Here is a 19,396-nt window from a genome sequence, read left to right as displayed (position 1 = left end):
TCAGCCCACTTGAGATCAAATTGAGCTGTATGTGGCTCCTGAACCAAAATGAGTTTGACACCCCTGATGTAGACGTTGATACAACTACGACACTACTTCAGTATATATCACAAGTTAGACACTATGATCTTCCGGACCTTTGCTTTAGGAAATTTTCTCTAACTGGACCTCTTTGAATTTTAGTTGAATACCCCTGCCATAGATCTTACACACCTGACTATTAATATCTTTTTCTTTAATTCCTACAAAGTCTTCACTATATGAGTGTGGACAGACATGATGTAAACTGCAACTTTAATGGCTGGTGCAGCCATAAAACCATGAGGCGGTGATCCTAATTTTTAGAGGTTACCTGTATTACTGCTAGTTTTAAACAACAGACATCCTGACACCATCCAACAACTGAACCCGGCAGTTAATCCACCAAAATGCAAAACTTTCGCAGCCAATTTCTGCTGTGATAACCAACTCTGAAGTAATGTCAAAGATTATTGTCAGGCCATGAATGTACTCATACGTTTCTACCAACATTTTATTTACTTGATGTGCTTCTTTTTTTAATGTGTTATCACAGTTTGCTTTGTGAGTTAGAAATTCATCATATTCACTCTGTGGCCATTGTCCTCTGACATCGCCATCAGGTTGGAAATGGTGAAAAGCTCAGATGTTGGAATGCTTGTGTTCCAGGCTGCAAGCTCTATCAATTGTAGGAATTCTGGCAATCATTAACATTAAAAGGGGAAAGGACCATGAAGATTGTTACCGGCACTAACTTCAAAAGCATCTGTGATGGTATGAGGATGTGCCAGTGCCCATTGCATCATGGGTAACTGTCACATCAGTGGAGGCCCCATTCATTTAGAAAAGGTGAATTCAGGTTTTGGAGCAACATACGCAGCCATTCAGACAACGTCTTTGTTAGACATATCCTTGCTTATTTCAGCAAGGCAATGACAGGACACACACAATCACAAAGTGAAAATAACTCCTCTAACAACAGCATGTGGTTGATAAAACGGATCACAAGACTCAACCGACACAATCCAATCATGAGCAGTCAAGTAACAAACTGCTCAACACTGATTATCACTTAACTTAGTTGAATGATTGGACTACTTCGACACCAAACAAACCCGCTGTTGTCATGTTAATCAGTGGTTTGTCAGTGAGACTGAATCACCGACACTTTGTTTCTTTCAACAAACTTTCAGCAGTGTGTGGTTAACTATCTTTGCCTGCTCTTGTGTCATGAAAAGATGCCCAAAAATTCCTTGTGATCAGGAAGGGAAACCTAATGTGGCGTTACACCCAGGTGCTGACATGGTCTCAGGTCACACACACAAAGCTGGACAGTCCCGACCTTTTACACCAAAACGCTGCGTGTGTTTGTGTGTGTGTGTGTGATAAATTGCTGGCACCACTTCAGACAAGGACTCCACCCCCACGTCCATCTGATGGCTTGTTTTTGAAAAGTCCCTCCGTCTCTGGGCCCCACTCACAATCCTCACTTTGAAGACACACCTGCTCCCTCACAAACACACACATGCACGTCCCTCACCTATTTAGTCAGCCTCGCAGACACAAAAACAGACACACAGCTCTCCACACTAGTTCCTGATAAGGAATATTGCTGCCAGATGACAAGTGTGAAGTGTTTGCACGTGCTATAAAGTTTTAATTATGGGAGCTGAGAATTCGGGATGCCAGGAAGCGATTAAGGAAGGCCGGACAGCTGATACTGTAATAAATTCTTGGGAAAATAATCGTGCTTGCTTGCTTCAAAGAAATAGCTTTGATTCCAACTGGTGTGTCAAAAGGTGAAACCTGTATTATGACAAATTTACTCCAATGATGGTTCAGCTGATATTAAAGGGAGAATTCACCCCCCAAAATCAAAAATAGATATTTTCCCTCTTACCTTTGGCACTATTTATTCATCTAAATTTGTTGCTGAGACATCAGCCTGAAAAACAAAAAATTGCTGCGCCAGAGCACAGTGCTGTTACAAGCAGCCGCTCACTGTGTTTACCTGCATTAAATTTTCTGAAAATGGCACAAGGCTGCTATAGTACAACAGCGCAGAACTCTACAGAACTATACACACAACAGACTGGTCATTTATAACTCCAAATTCTGCTTTTTTTATGAAGGAGACTTACAGTTAGCAGGGCTCCTCATAACCTCTCCAACTTCATTTTTAACAAAAGTAGCTCATGTGTTATCCTTAAAACGCATTGCATTGACAACGCTGCTGTGCAACAATAATTATTAATCTGTGTGACCATGTATGAGGTGATTCTTGCTAAAATACCACTGATCTGATTTAATCATCATCAAATCAGTTTCTTTTTTTATGTCTATTGTTATTACAACTGCTTGATGGAAAATCATAGTCTATCCGTCTTTGGGTGTCTTTGGGTGTCTTTGGGTGTTCATGTTGTGATGCTCTGAGCCATCCAGACTATTTAGTAGTGAATGTAGAAAAGCGGGAAATTTTAGTCTTTTACTAGTATTTGTCAGGACCTGGGACACCAAGCTTGAACCAGGACAGTCCCAGACAAAACAGAAAATTTGGTCATCATAAAACTGGGCTATCATACATCTAATCTGGTACCGTAGCTGTTTTGGCCAAATCTGCAGATGACATAAGGCGAAAATTTGCTGACCACAACTCAGGTGGATGTCGGTAACTTTGGACAGAGCTGGGCTAACTGCTTCCCACCTGTTTCTAGTCTTTGTGCCAAGCTAAGCTAACCATCTCCTAGCATACATATGTGAGAATGGTATCAATCTTCTTATCTCACTGCTAGATGCCACTACATCCCACGAACTGGTCCTTTAAATGCACTGATACTTGGGCAGTTTGTCACACAATATGTCTCTTAATGAGTTAAAGTAAATTAAATAGATGTTATTATCCCAGATCATTATTAGGCCTGGGATATGGATAGAGATGTAGAATATTTGAAACGGACGAAGTATGTGAAATAACACAAAATAATGGATTGTCTTACTTATTTCTAGGCTACTTTATCAATTATTAGTTCTTTGTCGATGAAAAGTGTCATTTAATTGAAGAAAAAAACTTTTTCATAAACTTTTTTTCAGGGATAGAACAACAGAACAACTGAAAAAATGCAAGTAATGTCACATGGCTTCTTCCAGTTCTTCTGCATTCTCCTGATTTCTGTGTGATGGAAGAAGATCCAGCCTCAGCCAGAAGCTGCCCACGCCTCTGGACACACAGCTCACATGCGCATCCTTTCCTCCAGTCCTCAGGTGTTTTCCCCTCGACTCCGCCTCCGCGGGACGTCAAAACGTATAAATGCCGCGTCTGCATCCCGCAGCAGGCAGAGCAGCTGAGGCACGCGAGCCGGAGACTGGAGATCAAATAAAGCAGATTTTTTTCATCTTCATCTTTCTCATCCAGCGAGCTGAGACACACAGAGTCGTACGATGGCCGGCGAGCAGCGCTTTGTGATCAGTGCCCGCATCATCGGAGCTGTGCACAGAGACACCCCGAAACTCAAGGTGAGTGACCCACTTTTTTTTTTTTTTTTTTTTGCTTTTGTTGCAGTTGTTTTAGTCATTAAATAACTTTGCTGTATATTTGAATGGACTCATGTATATTTTCTCTCTCCACAGGTGTTCATGATGTCTGTGTTATGGTCTGATGAGACTGAAGTAATTATCTACAGGTCCTTCCGGGATTTCAAGAAATTTCATGTAAGTAAAAACAAAAACAAACAAACAAACAAAAAATAAATAAAAGATAATAGTGTCCTCTTTACATTATATTGATGATTGATTAAAAATTCTAAAGACAATATATTTTCTTTTTTCTTTTCTTTTTTTTTTTTCAAACAGAGGCAGCTGAAAAAGAGGTTCCCTCATTTGAACCCTTTCAAGAAAAATGACAGAGTGATCCCAAAATTTACAGGTAAGATTATTTCAACTTTATGTTACGGCTGATTGATTACAAATTAAATTTAAGCAACTGTGACACTTTTTCGCATAATCACCCAATTATAATACTGTAAAAAATCAGTGAAAATATATTGATGTGGCAGGATGAATGAGTGACGAATCTGATAACTTATCACGTAAAAACCCGCAATAAAGTAATAAAAAGCAGCCAGTAATAAAGTTTATTATCCCTGCAGCTCATATTTATTTAGTTGTTACACAGTGGACAGTTCATTTTGTGTCTTATCATCAAGACTGCAGCAATAATTTTGAACAAAAAATTAAAATACATCCACTATTTCCAGTCACCGCCTAGTCAGTGTCAGTTAGTGAGATTCATTATCGTGATAATGCGCTCATGCTAATTATAGATGCAAAATAATGCATTTTTAAGTTTTGAAAGATTGTGTACTCCCTCTCATTATGCGTCTAATTGGTTTGGTCCACTACCTGGACAGACGTGATCTTATGCTTATCTCCATCTTAGCAAATGTTTTAACCTTAAAACCATTTTCCTCTCCTCTGTCCAGGGGAGGCCAGGAAGAGCAGCCAGCAGAAAGGATCCAAGCGTTCCGTCCAACGCATGAAGTTCCTGGAGAGCTACTGCAACAAGCTGTTGAAGTGCGACCAAACTGTGACTCAGAGCTCAGAGGTCACACAGTTCTTCATGCCCAAAGACCACGATCTGCAGTCAGAATTCACCAAGAACAGGTAGGTTTGCCATGATGTCCGAGTTTAGTTTGAACCATGTGTAAGGTTTGATAGGAATTTTGTTTCAACGTAGCCTCTCTGTGTCTCTCAGCATCATGATCCTGATGTCTGATGATCTGCCCGATGGCTCCGGTGGTGGTGGAGGAGGGGGTGATGTGACTCACCAGCACGCGGGCGGCGTCAGCCACCCATTTGTCACCCAGACTTACCGCTGCGTGGCTGCTTACGAGACAAAGGATGTCAAGAATCGCCCGTTTAAGGTCGCTGTGGACGAGAAGCTGGACGTCCTGATCAAAGACCCTGCAGGTCAGTGCTGGAGCTTTCATGCAGTTCACTTACAAAACATCTCCTCTAAACCCTCGTTCCACACTCATTTCTGCTTGTGTTGAAGGTTTGTTTTATTTGCTCTGCAGGTTGGTGGCTCGTGGAGAACGAGGAAAGACATCTGGCTTGGTTTCCTGCTCCCTATCTGGAGTTATGGGACGGAGAGGAAGATGATGATGATGCTGGATTCCAGCTAGGAGGTGTGATATGTTGAATTTTAATATGCAAGAACACATGTGCACTGTGAGCTTAGCATTGGTGTGAGTGTTTACATCATTTGGCATTTTTTGTGCCAATCAATTCATGCCAGATGCACACACTTAAATATTATTGGATTTATTTTCAGAACACTTCAGAACTTTTACAAATGAGATCTTGGTCTTGGTCTTAAAGCAGCCTGAACACTAACTTTTTATTTTTATATTGATTATTGTGAAGCCTAGTTGTTACAAACACCCAGCACTGGGGAGCGCCGTTTAACCATTGGAAGTTAGCAAACTCTGTGTACTCTATATCCATGAAGACAAACTGTGTTTGTTCTTTGTTCTGTAAAGCAGTGCCTGCTTGTTATTTGACCTTGTTTTCTTGTGTCATTCAGGGGCCCTGTACTGTGCCGTGCGGAGTTATTCTGCTAAGAATCATGATGAGGTGTCTGTGCCCATCGGCTCTGTGGTTGAGGTGCTGAGGAAGTCTGACAATGGCTGGTGGCTCATCAGGTATCACAGTCTTATCTGTCTGCTCTGTAAACAATAGAGATGGAAAAACGCAGCATATTTAAAATGGTTGTGGTGAAGCGTTCGTCAGTGCGCCCTTCATTGTCTTTGCACGGCAAACACATCATAAACTTACTGTTGTCTGTCTAGAGGGTTAGAAAGGTCTGTTTTATTAAGATAAGAGTTGAAGTACAAACACTGCACTGTAAAAAAAAACAGGTATTTAGTGGAATATAACTGAATTACTATAAAGTTTTTTTTATTTTTTGAATCTTTGCAAAATTATCTCGACTTCTCTTTTCATATTCAGTCAGCTTAAGAGTTTAAGGCTGCCCGGACACTAACTTTCTGAAGTTTATTGAATGTTTTCTTGAATAGTTAGTAGTAAGTTAAAACAAAGTTTGTATTTATAGTGCAGTATCAAATATTTCTCTGTGTATTAAATCTGAACATCAAATACATTTGTAGGGTGTTATTATAGTTAAAATAGGATTTACGGGTTGAAATAAATTCCCTTTTCCTTTCAATCCTTTCTTTAGATTGAATGGCAAGGGAGGTTACATCCCCTCCATGTACCTGCAGCCATACAACAACCCTCGGGCAGGTCTTTTCAGCCTGCAGAGGAAGCTGCACAGCTCCACTCTGAACCTGGCAACCAGCAGTGAACCTCAGGCTTCTCATCCACCCAGCATCAACGAAGACAACAGCCCACAGCTGGATTCTGCCGGTCCATCCAGAGGTGTTCCCGGGCATCTCCACAAGGCCCGATCTCTGGATGTCCTCTCTGAGACCTGGTCGCAGAAACAGACGGAGAGGGACGCCTCAACGTCAGACGGCCGTACACGCAGCATGAGCAACACGAGCACTGAGAGCAGCATCTCCTCATCATCCTCAAGCAGCGAAGAGGAGGCGCAGCACCGAGAGAGTGGGCGCAGCAGCCCCGACCTCAGCCTCTCGGGCTCCAGCACAAGCTCTGAATCTGTCAGGTCCAAACACAGTGAGACGGCCTCTGTCACTCCCAAAGTGCCACCCAGACCCAAAACCGAGGAGATCCTCACCCGCTGCACCACCATGACCCGCAAGGCAGCCCTCGCCACCAAAACCCGGCTTCAGATTCAGCCAGAGTCCACCCACAGCCGCTAGGGAATGATCCTCTTGTTTATTGCAATCTCTGTCACTTATGTATTCATATCCAATACTTAACCTCTTCAACTCCATAGATCTTACCCTGGGTCTGTCAGTCAAATGTGTTTTTTGCAGCTTTGTTCATATCTCTGTTTTAAAATCTTGTAATTATACCAGTGATTGAAAAGATAGCGGCCTTGACAAGATAAATATATGCTGAAACTGATAAGATGAAAATTTTCCATTTGAATAAATGGAGAAAGGCATCTTAGGTTTGAATCTTTCACTCAGTATAAGAATAATGTAGCTTCAGTGAAGCGTTCAAGTAAAAGAAAATGTATGTGACATTGTCATACAGTCGTAATAAATGTTTTTTCTAGTGTTGAAGCCTCTTAAGAGGAAATTTAAGTGAATTGCTGGAGTTGAAGAGGTTAAATATTCACATTGAACTGTATTTTATGTCTCCATATTTCCTCCTTTGATTGCAGTATTTAATACATCAGTGCACGATTACAAGCTCTAAACTGTTTTGTGACAGATGACAATGACAATTATTATGTACCCTTTATTTTCCATGTCATTCACAGCAATACTTTAACTTTACTATGTTATATTTTATCAACTTACTGTACATATTATATGTAAATAGTTTCTCTTAATGGAAATGAACATATGGGCTCCAGCAGGTCGACCTGAGGTAAAAAGCAGCAACGAACAAAATGGTGAACAACGTGAAAGCCTGTGTGATCACCTGCCAAATCAGAACATTGGGATCTGATGGGTGTGATAAACAAGCTGTCAGCAGACACAAAGAGATGACTTATGAGTTAGAAACGTATGTAATTATCATCTTATATTTGCCGCTTATTGTATGAATATGTTGCTGCCAGTTGGTGTACAGTATGTAATGAATTACAACCTGTAAGAGTTCATATGAGGTCAATAAAGTCACATTTGCACTGAAGTAGCAATGTGTCTCATTCATGACTGTTTAATGAATGTAGAAGAAAAGAGCAGGTATACATGGGTCTAACTCTTCTGGCATTTCTACATGAAATATGGAGGCCGTCACATTTTTGCAAATCTCTAAAGTTTAAAAATGCTGTTAAGAGCAGAAGAGACTGTAGTGGGAAATGCACCCTAAAGCACGCTGACACCACAGCAACATGTCTACGCCTTAATGCCTCTGGCCACGTTCTGCTTTTTTTAACATTTGTCAGGATAATGGGCCAAGGTAATAAATTTTTATATGGCACATTTCAAAACAGTAACAAAATGCTTTACAATAAAAGCAAATGAAAGCTAATACACAATATATAAAAGAAGATGTAATCATCTAAATAATTACCACAGCTACCATTAATAACAAGTCAAGAAAAACTCATGATAAAGGTTTTAAGACGCGATTTATGTGAGGATGCTGAGTGTCAGAGTTTGATCTCCAGGCAAGGGGTTCTGCAGCTGAGAAGACTGGATAGCAAAGGCCCAGTCCCCTTTAGTTTCAAGTGGGGTTTCATTAGTAGGGCCCTGCTGGAGGATCTCAACAGCGATCAAGCTTAGGGAGGAACAAACCAATACTCAGCATCAATAAATGCTGAACTGAACTTAACTGAGCGACCTGCCATGAAGAGAGACGCGTCACGAGTAACACAGATGAGCATTTATTTAGAATTTATGCATTTATGCACTTCATTTAAATTTCAGTTTGAATGTTTAGACACTGCTGATCATCACGAGTGCTGCTAAAAATTCTCTGTGTGAGAAAGTTTGAATAAAAAGTAGCAGCAATTTTGGATAACTGAGCCATGTTGTGGGCTGTGTAGTTCTCCTGCATGGGAGTAGAATATTTTTTTAGTTTGGGTATGATGTTTTTTATATGGCTGGGTTAAGCAAAGTGCATCCATGTATTATTACTAGTTGTTTAATAAAGGGCAACACATAGTAAGGAGTTTGCAAATCACAGATATAGTCAAGTCATTCCAGATTCAAAAATGACCAGTAAAGTCTTGGACATCCAGTTTTTATTTTCAGCAATCTACAACATAATACAGAATATATCTGTAGTATCAGGCTTTAAGAGGCATTTTGTTCCATCCACATAGCAAAGAAAATCAATATTATTTCTACACATGATTTGCTCCAGGGGTAGCATGTATACAGTAAATAAGAGGAGAACCAGGAGAGACAACCGGGGGAACCCCACAAAAGAGAGGCACTCAAGAAGTGGAGGAATCTCCGAGCATAACACAGAAAGATCTGTTTGACAGAAAGGAGATGAGTCAATCCAGAGTTACAGATTAGGACATTGTGGTCCACTGAGTCAAAGCCTCACACAGTGTCTTTCTTAACAAGGTGACAAAGTGCTGCAAAAGTGAAAGCAACCAGCAAGTGAGTGAAACTTATCACAAGGAAATAAAAAATGCACCAAACGCATAAATAAAATCACTAAATAAATGGGTTTTTTTAAAAGGTAAATAAAGAAAAATTGTTTGTAAAAGAGATTTAATGACAGATGCACAGCTTGCTAACCAGAGATCATCTGTCAAGCCTGTGCAAGGCCCTGACTGCAAAGGTCAATCACAAGTGTTCATATATGTACAGCCTGGGGGTGAAGAGGTCACGTAAGATGGAGCAAGACCATGTTGCAAACTGTTGACCAGTTGCAAATTGTGTGTGCTATTGTGGTTAATGTGTTGCAATAATGTAGATGAGACAACACTGGGGAATTTATAATAATAGAAATATCTGTTGCAACAGTGTGTTGGACTTTTGTGTTAACTAATTCACTGTGTTAAATTACAGTTAAATTTATTACAGCAGCTCGCAAGAAATACAACAGTTTTCCTCTGTCTTCTAGACATAATGTTCATACAAGAGAAAACAAACTGATGACTGTGTCTTTGCTGTCTTTGTCAGGAGGTGTGCATGCATTGTTCTGGCAGAGTCTGAGTGGAAAATTGTGTTCGCTGATGTTTTTTTTGTCCAAAGAAAAACATCAGACCTGAGATTTGATGTCAGTCACTCAGAATGAAGTGGAACAAGAGCATATTAAAGCTGCTATCAGTCAAAAAAGTGGTGGCAGTGGAAGTTCCTTCCCGTCTACAGTCACAGATTCACACAGGAAACTAACATTTAACCTATTTTAAACTTTTCAGTTACATCACACTGAAAGGTTACTGTTACATAAATTTAAATGATAGCATTGTTTTGATACATGTACATGCTTGCATGCCACTCACACACACCCAGACTTGTATTACTACATTCATGGGGACCCATCATCGACATAGTTTATTCCCTAAACGCTGGTTAGGTTAGGGATCGGGACTACTAAAACCAAGTCTTAACCCTTATATAGCACTTTAAACCTGAGAGGTCCACTATTATCCCAGGCTTTGGACCATGAGTACAGTAAAACAAGGCCAAACACCCACAGACAAAGAGATAAGATCTTTCCCATGAATGCATCAGGTAATCAAGTATTGGAACCATGTAATGACGCGAGACAAGCAGACAAAGGAGAATGGTTAAATAACAGCACAGAGACGGAAACAAGTGGTAGTTACAGGTAGGAGCTGGCATTGTGTGCCATAGTTATGTAAAAATAAATGACATTTACTTTCTTATCAAGGAGAGGTGAGTTCAGGAAAAGAAACAAAACGACGAGCTATGACTGAGCTCAAAGGAAAACAGGAGGACCCAGAGAAAACCCACACAAGCAGAGGGACAGCATGCAAACCGCACACAGAAAGACCCCGGATGCAAACCCACAGCTGTCTTGCTGCAAGACTAAAGTGGCAACCACTGCGCCACCGTGCTGCCACCTGTATGCTTCAGTGAGCTGATCGAGCACTGATCGAACACACTGCAGAAGAGCTGGAAACACAGTGATAACCAAGTTATATTCAAGATCGAACACGACAATATGTTGTCTACATGCTTTTTTAAAACGCAAAAATTATTTTTAAAGCACTAGTCTGTAGGATTTAGTGGCATCTTGCAGTGAGCTTGCAGATTGCAAACACCTTGTCTCACCCTCCCCTTCCAAACCTATGGGAGAAACTATGGTTGTGGCGAAACTCAAGTAAAATGTAAGTCCATATCTAAAGCTACTATTTGGTTTGTCCATTGTGGGCTACTGTAGAAACATGGTGGTGCAACATGGCAGACTCTGGTGAAGAGAACCTGTGTGCCTTCTGTAGATGAAAACGAGTCATTCTAAGGTCATGAAAACACAAAGTTTCTTATTTTCAGGTGATTATACACTAATAAAAATATTCAGGAATATTTTATTCAAATTCTGCCCATAAATCCCTGTAGATCTTACACACTGGACTTTTAACCATGTATTTATTACTGTAACCATGACTGAGGACCCATAATTTTAATCCAAACCATTGATTACCATTGTTTAATAATAATTTTGGTGTAAAAACTGTATCATTTATAGAGAAATGAATTGTACCTAAGTCAAAGGGAGAGACCAAAGAAATTACTGATGACAATGAGGATGTTTGTCTGCCCCTCCCCATCCTAATCATTTTCATACAGTCCCTAAATAACCCATTTGTAGCATTTTAATCAGACAATGTGCAAAAGAAACAAACCTCAAATTATTGAAATTACTTAATGTTTCACTTAGTATTTGACAGTGAGGCCAGCAGTTGTACAATAGTGACTTGGACCAGGACACTTCCATGCTGTCACAGACGTGCTCTATAGGCACTTGATGCTTCACTGAACTTGGGAAATTCCTCCAGAGAGACGTCATTTGCCTACATGCTCACTGTCACTGCTCTGATTTATTCTTGTCCCTCTCTTCCAACCCTGAAAAACCTGCTCATAATGCTGTGAACCCAGCGAGCTTAAAAGAACCCTGCACCCACAGTGTAATCATCAGCGAAAGAAGCACATTAAGTGCATTTTTGATCCCTTCTTGCACTTTGTGGCTCGCAGGCTGAAATTCTGTGTTTCTACTCTCACAAAACATTCACACCCATCTCTGCTGATGGGCGAGTACAGGGTTATTTCGTGCATTTATAATGTTGCTGCATCATTGCGAATGACCATCAAAAACATTTTGGAGGGTTTTGGGCAGTGTATCCTTACGGCATCTGACAACACATGAAAAAAAATCTCTTTTTCAGCCATATTAAAAAGGCAATAAGTGAGGCTTGGTGTAACTGAGATGGCAATGCATTTGCCACTAGCAGCATTTATTATAACCCTATATAAATTAAATACATTTATAATAACCGTTATATATATATAACGATCCCTTTTCAAGTTTTTCATGTGGTAATATCATCATCATCATCATCATCATCACTTTCTTCACTTTCTTAGCAGATGTTAGCATGCTCATATCTTGAATTAAGAATAAGCTAAACATAATACTTGCTAAACATCAACATGTTAGCACTGTCATTGTGAGCATGTTAGCATGATGATGTTAGCATTCGCTCAAAACACTGCCATGCTTAAGCACAGCTTCACCAAGCTGCTAGCAAGACTGCCTACTACTGCTTTTCATAGTAGTATAAAGCATGAAACTGTTAAATTGAGTTGTTTTGCAGTTTGCAAGGCGAGGTTTAGGTGGTAGCAGATTTTGGAAAGTGGAAGTAAACAAAAGCATGGTTAATGGCAAACCACAGCTACTGTGTGTCATTTCAGCAAAGACTGGTTGTTGTGTGTACCAGTATGTGGTTATGCTACTGCCCCTTCATCTATGTATTTGGTCTTCATTATATAGGGAAATGCAGTGGGAGAAAGCATGGAAAACAATATAGCACCATCATACCTAATGTTAAAGGTACAGTTCACAGAATCAAAACTACATATTTTTCCCCTGGCCTGTAGTGCTAGTTTTGTAGATATTGTCAGCAGAGGTGTTTGTGATGTTCTCCAGTATTGGAATTAAATGGCACTTGGCTCGTGGTGCTCCAATCACTGAAAGAATACATTTGAACACTTCCAAAACAGTGTCTCTTTCCAAAAATCATGACTGGGTTACTCTAGTTAACTCACAGACCTTGCTGTACTTTCTTTCTGGTAAATTCACTACAGGCCAAGGGAAAAATATGTATCTTTGATTTTGGGGTCAACTGTCCACTGAAAACAATAAACAAACATAAAACACAAATGCTACCATTGAAAAATGTGAAGTTATCTTTTATTTTTTCATTCTTAATTTTTGGCATAATGCTGATTTTGCTTTTGTTTCCATACTGTATGCTAGGGAAACTACTGTGAGTGTAGTGTGTGGTTATCAGGATATCTTATCTTATCTTACTCAAATTTTCAGATTTTCTAACTTTGCAGAGCAGAAAATTTGTTTTTGCAATATTTAAAGGTGTCGTTAGTGATTCTGGAGACGGACAGTTGATAATTAATTCTCATTCCCAAGTTGTCAAATACAGATGCCTTGGTGGATGGTGGATCTCAGAAACTCTGAAGAATTTCAGGATTGTCACGCAGGTTTACAATCGTATTTCTCCAAGGTAGAATTCACAAAATAGTTGACTGAAAGCTTGTTGGTGTCAAAGGGATTTCTGAGATTTCACAAGTCAACAAAATTTGAGCTGGAACGTGAGCTGTGTACTTCTTCAACTTGTGCAATGATGGAAGATTGAGCAACAATAAACCGTATGATTGCCTAATGTACTATGAGACCTGGGTCATGACTAATTAGTGAACACAATGCATACAGCCAACAGCATTAGATTATATTAGACAAAGAGAAAATAGCTGAATGTATGATTCACTGTGCTGAACTTTTCCCTGCTTTCGTCATCTAGTGCCATCTAGAGTGTACTTCCAGTGGAGAAAACGTGATAAAATGCCCTCTATAATGCCCCTCCACTGGAGAAAACGTGATAAAATGTCCTCTATAATGTCCTTCCAGTGGTGACCTTTTTCTTCTAATCTAAACCAGGGTTTTGGAACTGTTTGACTCTTTGTTTGTGCAGCACAACTTCTGCCGCACTGGTGCCACCCTGCAAACAGCTGGTGCCTTTTTTATTTGTTTTTTTCAGCCCTGCCCCTCAGACAGCCAGAGTCTACTGCTGCTGCCTTTTGTTCCAAATGGTTACAAACCATGAGACTTTGTATAAGATATTGCCACAGTATTAAATAAGTTGTACATTTTTGGATTACTGAATATTTAACCAGACTGGTTTATGTAACTGGGTCATTATATTCTACTCTGTTTGATCAAATAGTGTAAAGCGATGGTTATATCATCATTCATCTGGCAAGCATTAAAAGGAAGTATGTTTGGTTTATTTTTCTTACCGAGAATCACTAACACCTCAGTTTGCTTTAGGAGGGACAATTATCAAGAAAGGATTTATTGTGTTTACAGACAAAGACAAGGAAACCTGGTCAATAATTAGTCAGAGACGTGCTTCTGGTGATGGGAAAAGATCCACTCTGGTTAATCTGTCAGCAATCTTTTTTTTACAAACACAAGACCAGTTTTATGATATAACGACACTCCGAATGTGTGTTCGTGTATGAGTGTGTTACGTTTACAGTAACCAGGAACCACCAGGAATTGGCACAAGATAAGTGTGTCAGGCGTGTTGAAGTAGGTAGGGAACAGTGCTGGAATATTGCTAAAATATTACTAGGGTTGCAAATTTTGTGCCTATTCCTGAACAGACAGTTGAAACACTAACAATCAATTAATCATTAATAATTTGTAAGATGCAAAACACATTTTTTCCTTTATTATAATTTTTATTGGGTTTTTTTCTCTCATTTTAAGTCTAACTTTAAGTTTCCTCATTCAACAAATGGCTCCGCCAGACAAAACAATGTCAAACTAGGTGCACTTACTGCCATGACTATAGATTAAATATCCATGAGTACATTTTTAATCGGTTAAATTCTTAAAGGCAGTTAATCAGTGATTAATCATTAACATCCGTACTACAGCATTGTGTTTTGTTTTTTGTCTGTGTGTCGTTGTGATCAGATTACCTTGTTGGCTGCTAAAACACAGATGAAATGTTTGGATATTAATTGAAATTGTACTCAGTACTCAACTATGATTTTAAAAGTAACTAAGTAGATTACATGGGGTCATGACTACTTGAATGTAAGTAAAAGTACAGACTTGAAAATCTACTCATAAAGTACCCCAAAAATCAACTTAATTACAGTCATTTGAGTATTTGTAATTAGTTACTTCCACCCCTGGTAGGAAGTACATTAAACACTTTATTATATTGCACTGTACACTGCCACCACTATATGTGTAATGCAATTAAATGGAAACATTCCCCATTTATATTTGGTGCGAAGCTGGTATGTCTTTTTCGTGTCAAACAATATCTGTGGGGAAGAGAAGCAGATGATGTCCTAATCCACAAGAAAGGAATTCTACATTTTGGATTGGACAGAGTACATGACTCAGACCTCTTTACCCCATTTAAGGGCAGAGAGCCCAACCTCTTATTTGCTGATGAACTGATAGAGATCATTTACTTGGAATGTGTTGCCTGTGCTTCCTTAAAGGAATCACATGGACTTTGTAACAGGAAAACAGGCTTTTCTGGGTAAACAACAATAGTAAGTTTAATTATAGCCATAAGGTAAATATAGCTTTATAGCTTTGAGGCAAAGACACCCACTTGTCTCCGCAAGTTTAGCCGAGGTGGCTGACGTTCCCATTTAAACCTATTATGACATCAACAAATGACAAATACCAAATGCAGAATTACTCATCCTGGACTTAAGATGGTAAATAATAGATAGATAAATGCAAATAAGGCAACAACATTGTCCACAGTTACATTTTTTACAGATTTAGCAGGTTAGGTGTGATTAATAAGTATACAGACCTGATAGTGATTTAATCTATCAAACATGAGCATTAGATGGAAGTTAGATTGAATTTACTGTCTCGTTTTTACACTGATCAGACATCTTTTTAATGCAGGCTCTGATGTACCCTGTAAAGCCTGTATGGCTGCATACAGTACATATCACAGCACACAAAAGTGAATCATCATTCTCAGGAACTACATTTTCTGACAGCACACGTCACGTTCTTAATGTACAGACATGCATTGGGTACACACAGTTCCCAACAATGGACTTCCAGAGCCAGCTGGTACATTTCATTACCAGAAACTGTGCGTACACAATGCATGTCTGAACATTAAGAATGTGACACGTGTTGTAGTTCCTGACAATGACGATTTGCTGTTACGGTAAACGGAAGAGAATAATAAAAAATTGTATCGACTGACAAGGCTCGGAGGCTTATTTTAAAAATGCATACTAATACAACTGTACAGAAAAAAAGGCGACACCATATTTAGTACAAAAAGTATTTCATTTGGATTGTTGATGGGATTTGGGAAGGATGGGATGAGGGTCATATACAGTCGAGGGGAAAGATGAAGGGGTCTGAGGGGAGGGATGAAGGGGTGCAGTTGTGTGGGGATGAAGGTGGTTGGTTCGTCGGTGAGCAGTTTGAAACCTGTGGGTCGAGACTCAGGATGGGGCTCCACATCTTGATGAGTTTCTGTGCTTCATCCCTCATGGTTCCTGGGATGGACGAGGTTGAACCTGGGGCCTTTTTGTTGAGCTGCAGGTGGCTAATTAACAAGTTCATGATAATGAGTTGACCGTCAGTTAGCTGGTTTCACTCCAGTGTGGTGTTGTAAGACTTGTGAAGTGTTGTGAAAGCTATATCATTATGTATTATCATTCTGTATTTACTATTATTATTATTTATCAGTATTTTAAAATTGTAATCCTGTTCAGAATCCCATGTTTTGCTAAATGTATCTATAGTCTGACTATGTCTTTAATTTAATAGTTTTTTGTATCCTAATTGCGTAATCCCATTACATGTAATCTGTTACTCCCCAAGCCTGTGTTTTATTTGCAAGTGCAATTTAATTGCATGTTTTTTCTCAGTAACTGTAACAGATTAGTTCTATTTATGATGTTGATTACATTTGATTTCATGTAACTAGTTACATGTAACAGTTACTCTCTAGACAACACATTTTTCAAAAACATTGTAAGTCACTGCAACCACAAGAGGTCCTTGAGCATACACTGATTAATGTGCACACAAAAAATGCTGATGTGTTCAGTAGAATGAGATATTAGCTGAGTACAAGCTGCCTGCCGATTCACACATGCACACACGATCACATGATGATGATAATAACACCCACCCTTTTTGTATCGTAGAACAATAATAATATGCCAGCATGCATGTTATTAGTTGCTGTGATCATTCTTCTTGTATATATCAGCCATGAAGAGGTTTGTTCCTAAAGAGATATCAGTCTTAGTGATGTGTGAATATGTACAGTCCTTTTTCTTTGAAAAATGCATTAAAGTGGGCAGGTAGATATCTTCCAAAGTTGTCATCTTTACAATATGAAATCCCCTCGTTTTGCTTCCATTGAAACCAAAAGGTCGGCTTAAACAGTTTGCAGTCTCACATCAGCTTTAGCTGTCCTCTGGAATGCACTTTGACATGGAGACTCATGGAGACAACATGGACTCATGTTGACAATCCTTACAGAGGAGTTAGTAGCTTGGGGTGCTATCAGTGCCCAATTTTGAGTTGTACTTCCAGGTTCTTACCCTTTGAACATTAATAAATCTGTTTGATGGCAATACTTCAACTGCAACTGAACTTAGTGCAGTTTCATTAAATGACATTTTGCTTACAGGTCTTTTTGTCAGAAAATGTAAACTGAAGTATGGTTTGTGTTACTGCACTGTACCCTGCCTTCATATTAATACAGCTGTAGCCTGACTCAAAGTTTTAAATTTATTCATGTACTTTTTCAATTTTTATTTTAGCAATAATCAATGCCTTGGTATACCTATATGTTATGCGATTGTTGATATACACCTGCAAACCTTGTGGAAAATAAAACAAAAATTATCCTTATTATATATTATCCTTCAAGGATGATAGATGAAAATATAGCAAGACAGTCATGCTGTGGGCAGACAGAAGAAGTCCTGTAAATTATAGGTAGGTGCTGCCCTCTATTGATTGCCTGTATATTCCAAGTGGTGTATGATCAGCGTTTTATGGCACGTGACTTCACATCTCACTATACAGCCTGGAGGAGGACTGCAAACACTCACCCTTTTCATACACTTCTTTATTCAGACAGCATTATGCTGGATCAAAGCCCAAGAATAATGGGCTGAAAACCACTTTATACGCATTTTCAAACCACATATGAGGCATCCTTCCGCACTGCACATCCCACTGTACTCCCAGAGCGTCGACTGTCAGTGACAGGGGAGTGCGAGGTAAGATCTGCCCACACATTGCCTTTGAAAAACAGAGCATGGAGGAACATAAAAGAGACACGACATGTAGGTTTTCCTCCAGTTTCACATCCGAGCATGACATTAATAAGGTGAATTTAAAAATGAATAATAACTCTAAGTAGAAAAAGAAAGATGGTTTAATAAGTTGTTTATAGTTATTATTATAAATGACCTCATAAAGTAGATTATTTCCACTGTGGAATAATTACATTCACTGTATGATGAATTTGCATCTCATAACAGTTTGAAACACAGTCCTGGGGCCTGTCTAATGAACCATACTGCAAATAACTCCACAGTATCCCACAGAGTGACATGTACACACACACACACATGCACATATCCTCCCACACATTATCTCACTTCTTCCTCATGTGATTTCATTTTATGCATCAGGACTTCTTCCCTGGTTTGGAATTTCATCACGCTGTTTTTCCCCACCACCTTCTGTTTTGTTATTTTGTCGAACACTTCATTTGAATCTTTGCTTTTCATTTTCACTTCTGTGTCATTGATTTGTTGGTTCTTTAATTAGTGAGGATTTGTAACTGTTATTGTTTTATATTATGGAGTTTTTCACCAGTTTGCTCCTGTTTGATCCCGTGCTAAAACAAATACTGGCCAAAATCTCATTAAATGCTCTCTTTGATTTTCTGCTTTTTAACGTATATCCCATTCTTACATTTGCAAATCAGAGATTTGATTCAGATTCGGATAAACTCTGAGGTAAATGAGCCGTGTTGTCTTTGACAGGGTTTTTCAAGCACAAGGAAGCACATTTTCTTAGAATCCATCTTATCTCTTCTGTCAAATGAAGCTGTGAGATGATGGATGACAGTCATTTGATCTCTACACTGAACTTTGTCAGTTCATAACAAGTGCAAGTGATATTCAAATTACTTAGGTCAAATGATCCAAACAAACCAGAAAAATATCTAAAGTAGGTGAATACTGCTTCAGATGTGGAGTGCAATGTTCTTTATAGTTGCATTTAAAGTCAAATTGAACGACTGTTTAAACCAAATGACAGAATTATTTGTCTTTGTCTAAATATGGTGAAACATTTTATTCTATTGTGGCCTAATGGTGTAAGAGAAATGTAAATAAGGCAAGAGTATTGTGTACTTTTAACAGCTTTAGTGGTTCGACCTTAGTGATTTATTGTGTCAGCGCTCACGAATGATTAAACTTACTGGCTCATGTTCAACCCTGACCTGACAGCTTATTAATGA

The 19,396-nt window shown here is 39.1% G+C and overlaps 1 protein-coding gene across 1 annotated transcript; it reads left to right on the top strand.

Annotated features, from left to right (window-relative positions):
• The first annotated feature begins 3,396 nt into the window (after nt 1–3,396).
• On the top strand, nt 3,397–7,024 carry noxo1b (NADPH oxidase organizer 1b). Its single transcript, XM_084740080.1, has 8 exons — nt 3,397–3,531; nt 3,646–3,726; nt 3,868–3,940; nt 4,497–4,677; nt 4,769–4,983; nt 5,091–5,201; nt 5,600–5,717; nt 6,254–7,024. The coding sequence occupies exons 1-8, from the start codon at nt 3,457–3,459 to the stop codon at nt 6,855–6,857; spliced, it is 1,458 nt and encodes a 485-aa protein (XP_084596206.1). The 5' UTR covers nt 3,397–3,456; the 3' UTR covers nt 6,858–7,024.
• The last annotated feature ends 12,372 nt before the right edge of the window (nt 7,025–19,396 follow it).

Source organism: Lutjanus erythropterus, chromosome 17 (assembly GCF_056507025.1).
Source record: "Lutjanus erythropterus isolate fLutEry1 chromosome 17, fLutEry1.hap2, whole genome shotgun sequence".
Taxonomy (NCBI): domain Eukaryota; kingdom Metazoa; phylum Chordata; class Actinopteri; order Lutjaniformes; family Lutjanidae; genus Lutjanus; species Lutjanus erythropterus.
Note: the sequence above shows the minus strand (reverse complement) of the source record. Positions and strands in the feature narration are given on the sequence as shown.

Bases quoted from the DNA above. Each gene is read 5' to 3' on its own strand.
- noxo1b (XM_084740080.1), top strand. From the start codon at position 3,457: ATGGCCGGCGAGCAGCGCTTTGTGATCAGTGCCCGCATCATCGGAGCT. The intron at 3,727-3,867 runs GTAAGTAAAAAC...TTTTTCAAACAG, and splicing joins GGGATTTCAAGAAATTTCAT to AGGCAGCTGAAAAAGAGGTT. The intron at 3,941-4,496 runs GTAAGATTATTT...TCCTCTGTCCAG, and splicing joins AGTGATCCCAAAATTTACAG to GGGAGGCCAGGAAGAGCAGC.